General features: G+C 54.2%; 1 protein-coding gene across 9 annotated transcripts in view; it reads right to left on the reverse strand.

Annotated features, from left to right (window-relative positions):
- EPS15L1 (epidermal growth factor receptor pathway substrate 15 like 1) overlaps positions 1-6,000 on the reverse strand; it is a 93,656-nt gene that overhangs the window by 16,849 nt on the left and 70,807 nt on the right. For 3 of the 9 annotated variants that reach the window (XM_017893703.1, XM_017893699.1, XM_017893702.1), the window contains 2 exons: positions 5,011-5,143; positions 1,801-1,848 (listed from right to left, as the gene is read on the reverse strand). The exons of 2 other annotated variants lie outside the window; for them this stretch is intronic. In XM_017893703.1, the coding sequence (XP_017749192.1) occupies positions 1,801-1,848; positions 5,011-5,143 (181 nt within the window). The remainder of the gene's footprint in view (positions 1-1,800; positions 1,849-5,010; positions 5,144-6,000) is intronic. 4 more of the 9 variants (XM_017893704.1, XM_017893701.1, XM_017893706.1 and 1 more) reach the window with 2 other exon arrangements.

Raw genomic sequence — 6,000 nt, forward strand, 5'->3', positions numbered from 1 at the left:
TGCTTTCTGGCTGAGATCGAGAAAGAACTGAGTATGTGGCCTTGAGAGCAGATGGCCAACTGTGGGCTACTCAGGTGTACGCTGTGACCGGAACTCTCCCTTGAGGAACCTCTGCAGGTTCGCAGGTAGAGGGGTCCACCTGTGACTGTCCGGGTCAACATCTGTCTGCCTGTGCACCCACACCACATGTCGACCACACCAAATGTCAATTTCACCACAACTGAGCTTTAAATAAAATTTAAAAAGCAGCTCCCACGGAATTTGAAAACTGCAGCCTCTAGAACACAAGAGACAGCACCAAAAGCCACACGTGACTCAGACCCAAACTCACATTTGGTCCTGTATGAGCAATGACCCACAGAGGACCCTGGAGCCCTCTTTGACGTTCAACTCCCTGCACGCTGACTTTTTTTAACAGAAAAGATTTCCACTAACCTGTGACCTCACAGGGAGAAAAGGGCCCCATTAATGACTCCCGGAATGTGTGCAGCCACCTCAGCTGCCCAGCCTGTCTCTGCTGGAAAAGGTGCCCATGGCAGAAGCCTGCGTCCCGGTCCTTGTGCCCCAGGGTGGGGATGGGGGCTACAGACCACACACAGCACATCACCATGCAAGGTGCTTCACCCACACACCCACCTGCTAGGCCTGAGTGGGTCCCATGGTCAGGCAGGAAAACTGGGGCTCAGGGAGGTTAAGTGACCCACCTGGAGCCTCCCTTTCCTCCAACGTCCAGAAACTAGCCTGATTAAGCAGTCCCCTGGATTCTAGCAGGACTGGCCGCCCAGAAGACAGAAGGAAGCAGCCTCAGTTCTCCTGTCCTGGCCTCACACGTCAGCCATTTCCTGGCACAGAGGCCTAGCAGGGTTCTAGAAATCTCTGGGTGCCCTGGGATGGACAAACCCTGGATAGGAGCATGGGACATCAGACATGTTCCATTTGCCAGGCGGAGAGATGACAGAAAAGCTTGTTCCTTCACTGTGATTTCCATGAGTGTAGGTGTCACGCTGTGTGCATGATGTTTAAGACTGCTTGCTGGACAGTCTATGGGTCCTTCAGTCTTTCTGTCAGTCCGTCTGTCTCCACCAGCTCACGGCTTAACCGCCAGGCCCACAGGGGCTCCCATCTCACCTTCCTCCTCACTCAGCCACACTGGGACTCATGCATCTTACACAAAGCCATAGCATCTGGGAAGCCCTGGAGTGACCAGGGGAAGGCGGCCATCACTGTGTGCTAGCCGTGTGGTCTCCCTGAGCAGAAAAAGGCTAGGGTAGCAAGAAAGGCAGAAAGGTTTTTTGTTTGTTTGTTTTTTTAAGAAAACATGAAGTCCAGCAGTTTGAAAATGTTAGACTTTATGCTTTCTTAAAAAAAAAAAAAAAAATCACAGACTAGATTCACTATCTCCTGTCTTAAAGCCAAGAAAACAAGAGATCTGCCTTGTGTATTCCTGGCAAACTTTCTGAGCACGACTTCACTCGACACTCATTTGCTGACTGCTCTTGCCCACAACCAGAGAGCCCTCCTGGGCTGCACGTGGGTCTGTGCTGTGTGGCCAGGAACCGGGAAGGAATTGTGCAGAGCTGGGCTCCAATTCCCTTGACCAGAGAGCCAGGGTAGGGCGAGCAGCTTCCTTCGCAACCCCCCAAAGAGCCAAACACTTCTCCCCAACATGTGACTCATCAAAAGGTCAACCAGTGGGTCAACCGTGGTGTTCGGTGTTCTGATTGTTAGAGGTTAGTATGGAATCACAGCACAAATAATGCTGCAAGCTCAAACGGCAACCACCACATGGTCTGTACCTACCACCCAGCAGCGTGTACAATGCAGAATTTTTCTGTTCAGCCATTGCTTCTGGGTAAAAGAATCAAATGAGAAATATTTAGGCCTCCACACAGATCTGCAGTTGCTCCGGACTTAAAATGCCGCACATGCATTTGCTGTTTTAGAGAATGTTCTGAAGCTCATGGCTTAGCTCTTGTTACTCCTGTCTTGGGGCAGGAGGCAGGTCACTGGGTGTAGACCTGGCCCTGCTGCCACCTTGCTGCGTGACCTTAGGGAACCCCCGTGACCTCCCCCCTCCCTTTCCTCTTCCAGGAAATGGGCATGGCCTGGCCTGTCTCTCTCATGGGTCTTGCTGGGACCTAGTGCGATAAGAACTGTGCAAGCGCTTCCTAAGGGCCCGTCGAAGTTAATATATCTCTGCAGAACACCAAGGGGCACAGCAACCATCGACCACAGCAGAACAAAGATGCAGTGGCCTGCGCCACTAGCCAAGGAGCCCAGGACCCCCTGGGTCTTAAATTGTGCAACAGCTCCCTAAAAAGCCTCAACCCTGAAACTGGCCCAAGGAAGTCACCCAAACCCCTGGTATCAAACATTCTACTTTTAACAAGCATTCTTTTCTGCTTTCGAAGCCCACAGTACACTAAGAGCAGAAGCCAAAGTGGGGTGGGTAGGCTTGCAGGGGAGACACAATGGGAGGTGACAACTGAGGGAAAGTTCAAAGGCAGACCCAGCGCTGGGTTTAGGTACGTGGGGAGGCGGGGGTGGCGGTTTCCATGAAACACTGAAAATGAAGTTTTGCACCTGTGAACTGTTGAGTGGGATGGCTCCTCCTCAGGGCCCAGCAAATACGGCACTGCTCGGCAAGTGTGTGCACCCATATGAGAATACATGCACATGTGTGCAAATGTGTGTACATGTGTGTAAGCAAAGAGTGTGCATGCCCGGGTATGAGCACACATGCACATATGCGTGTGCACATTTGCATGCATGCATGATGCAATATCTGTGTACTGCTCACCATCTGTGTACTGCTCACCTGTATGCATGTATGTGTTCACATGTGAGTATGTGCATGTCTCAATGAATGCATGCACATATATAAGCATGGAGGGTGCTCATGCCCAGCTGTTATCTATGAGAGCATGTGTGTGTGCAGGCATGCACAATGCAGTATGTGAGTGCGTGCTGCTCATCTCTATGAATGCATGTGTGTGTTCACAAGTGAATATGCACACATGTCTGCAGATGCATATAAGCATGGAGACTTGTTGCATGGCAGGGGATGCATGGGAGAGTGCGTGTGTGCATGCATACGCATACATGCAGGCACATGCGAGAATACTCATGTGACGCAGTATGTGTGGAAGCATGCTTCACCTGTATGCATGTGGTTCACATGGCAAACAGTGTATGCATGCATGTGTCTGCAGGCGTGGAGGATGTGTGTATACACAGGGTACACAAGTGCATGCAAGAGCGTACATGTGTGCATGCACATATATGCATTAAAAATACATGGCCACACGTGGGAATGTGCACACGCGTGTGTGCCAGCTGTGTGCATGCATTGTGATTACGCATATATGTGTGTGTACATGTGTGCTTCTGCTCCCATCTTTTAGGCAAGTGAAGAGGCCCACTGCCATTCCATCAGGAGGCCAACAAGGATCCCTGAAGAGCCACTGCCTCTGTGTAAGGTACCGGCGGCCTCTTGCAGATGGAAGGGAGTCCCTTTGTTGTTTTGTTTTTCCTCCTCTTGATGGTAAATGTCTTTGATGTGTGGCTTACAGAAATGATCTCTTTACCCATCTGTATCTGCTCAACAGTTCACAGAAAATCTGCTCTAAATCCACACAGCCCATACTTGGTCATACTTTTTCTCCTGACTCATCCACGAGAAAGCCAACCTGGGCACTGCAGGCTGGATCCCCATCCTCCTGAGAGAAGGCCATGGCCAGCGCAGGGGACAGGAGGAGAGAGGCGATGTTCTAGAAATAACTTCTCCTATGTTCACCTCTACTGACAGGTGGCCCATGTGCAGGACCGAGAGTCACTCGTAACTAGTGAGCTGGGGGCACGCGGAGCCTGCTAGGTCCATTCCAGGACCTGTGATGACACGGGGGCTGCAAAGTGAGGCCAGCGGCAGATTCCAGGGAAAGGGCAAGTGCAGGCAGGAGGGTGAGCACCGCTCCCCTCGCTGGAGCTGATGGAAAGGGCTCGGGGGCACACCCTGTCCAGGGAAGACGGGTAACAGAAGGCATGATCCTGGGAGTGTGTGGGTCTCCTGTGGCTGCCCACAATTCAAGGACAGTGTGGGGAACACTGCCTGGAGGTTAGAGAATGGGAGGCATCCCAGACCGGGGCACAGATGGAATAGGCAATGACCGGGTAGATAAATGGATCAGGGAGCTGCAGCGACTCCTTCTGCCACTTGAACCAACAGCTTTCTGTTTGAGAGTCTGGTCAACTGGCCACTGGCCTACCTCTATCACATGAGAGAAATCCCATGTGTGAGTTAAAGGGCTTCAGAATCTTCAGGGGACCCTTGAGGGCCAAGGTTAGGAGACATTGGCAGCACTGGCCATGGGGAAGAGGGGAAGGGCCTGCAGGAAGCCCCCTTCTCAGAGCCATGCATCTAGATGCCTGGGCGAGCTGGGGCGGAGGGGAGCCCGAGCCATCCTGCCTCCTCACATCAGATGCCGCCAAGGACAATTTCCCACTCCCTCCACTCTCAGTCCTGAAGCAGCTGGGAAGGGACTGGACCAAGAAGTGACTCCTGCTGCCCTCACCCCCCACAGGTCCTCCTTGAGCACAGATGGGAAGGAAGATGGAAGAGAAGAGGCTGGAGTGGCCACAGGGCTGCCAGCCATGACTGGCTCCTAAAGTGTAGCCGGGGTGTCGGGGTGGCACTGACATGCTCGGGCAGAGGCCGCACGAAGCGCCCCCAGTCACAAGGGTGGCTCTAAGGCCAAGGCTTTGTGCACTCCAATACAGAGCCAGAAGCCCAGGGGCCCACAGGATGGGGCGAGGGCCAGCAGGCGAGAGGCACACACCACGCACACATGGCGCTTGCGTGGACCTGGGTGGCTGGGCCGGGGGGACCCTCTTGATCCCCACACAGGGTCCTGTGGCATCTGCTGCTACTCTGGGCTGGTGAGCAGGGGGGCCCTGGTCCCCCGCCATCCTGCACCGGCAGGCGGCGGCTGCGAGAGAAGAAAGCTTACTGACCGCTGGGCGGTTTAGGCCGTGGAGGAGCGGGTTTCTTCGGAGGCAGAGCAGGAGTGTCCTGTTTACTTTTAAAGGGGTCATCTGAGAATCCTGCCCCTCCCAAGGAGGAGGTGAAAGGGCCAGAAGGTGGGGGCTGTAAGAGAGGACACGAAAGAGAGGCAAAAATAGTTGTTAAAACAAAGGTGACGGATGTCCACTGAACAGACGCTCATGCTCCAAGGGCCCTGGCGAGGCCCCCTACCCTCCGGACTGCACAACACGGCCTTGCTCAGACGTGGGGTATCTCTCAAGCCCCGTGCTTTCCTCCACCCTCAACAGCAGGGGCCCTCTGGCCTGTGGGTGATAAGCAGAGAGCAGTCCCATCCCTCCACGGGCTACCAGCACCAAGGGCATCCCCAGCCACAAGGGGCACACTGGGTCTTTCCTGACGCTAGGACTTGGCACACAGGGTCCCTTGGGCCTCCTGCTTACACTTCAGAGACACGCCCCACCCTCACCCCTGAGCTGGCTGTGGTGCTTGGCGCATGCCCTGCTGTGCCGCCTCCCCACTGAGCTGGCTGGTGTGGTCACTACCTTCAGTTAGTGACGGGCAGCACCAGGTGCTGGGTCAGCTGGCACCAGACCTTCCTCCTCCATGCCTCTGGGCTGCACACACAGCACCTGAGGTGGGAGCGCACCCTCACATGCCCAGCCCACCCCCACTGGTCAGCACGCCCACACCGCCTCCACTGGGCTCTGACCACCTCTGGCCTGGACTCTCGGCCAGCCTCCATCACACCCATCCACATCCTCCACCCCACACCTGCTGCCTCAAACCCAAATCGGACCATATCCTCCAGCTTAAAGAGTGAGACAGTCAGAGACAGTTATAACAATTGGATAGATGAATGGATGGTGGGTGGGTAGATGAATAGAATGGTAGCTGGATGAATGGATAGACATATATGTGGATTAATGGATGAATGAATGGCAGGTGGGTGGGTGGGTGGG

This window comes from Rhinopithecus bieti, unplaced genomic scaffold (assembly GCF_001698545.2).
Source record: "Rhinopithecus bieti isolate Rb0 unplaced genomic scaffold, ASM169854v2 scaffold_23826, whole genome shotgun sequence".
In the NCBI taxonomy this organism is placed as follows: Eukaryota; Metazoa; Chordata; class Mammalia; order Primates; family Cercopithecidae; genus Rhinopithecus; species Rhinopithecus bieti.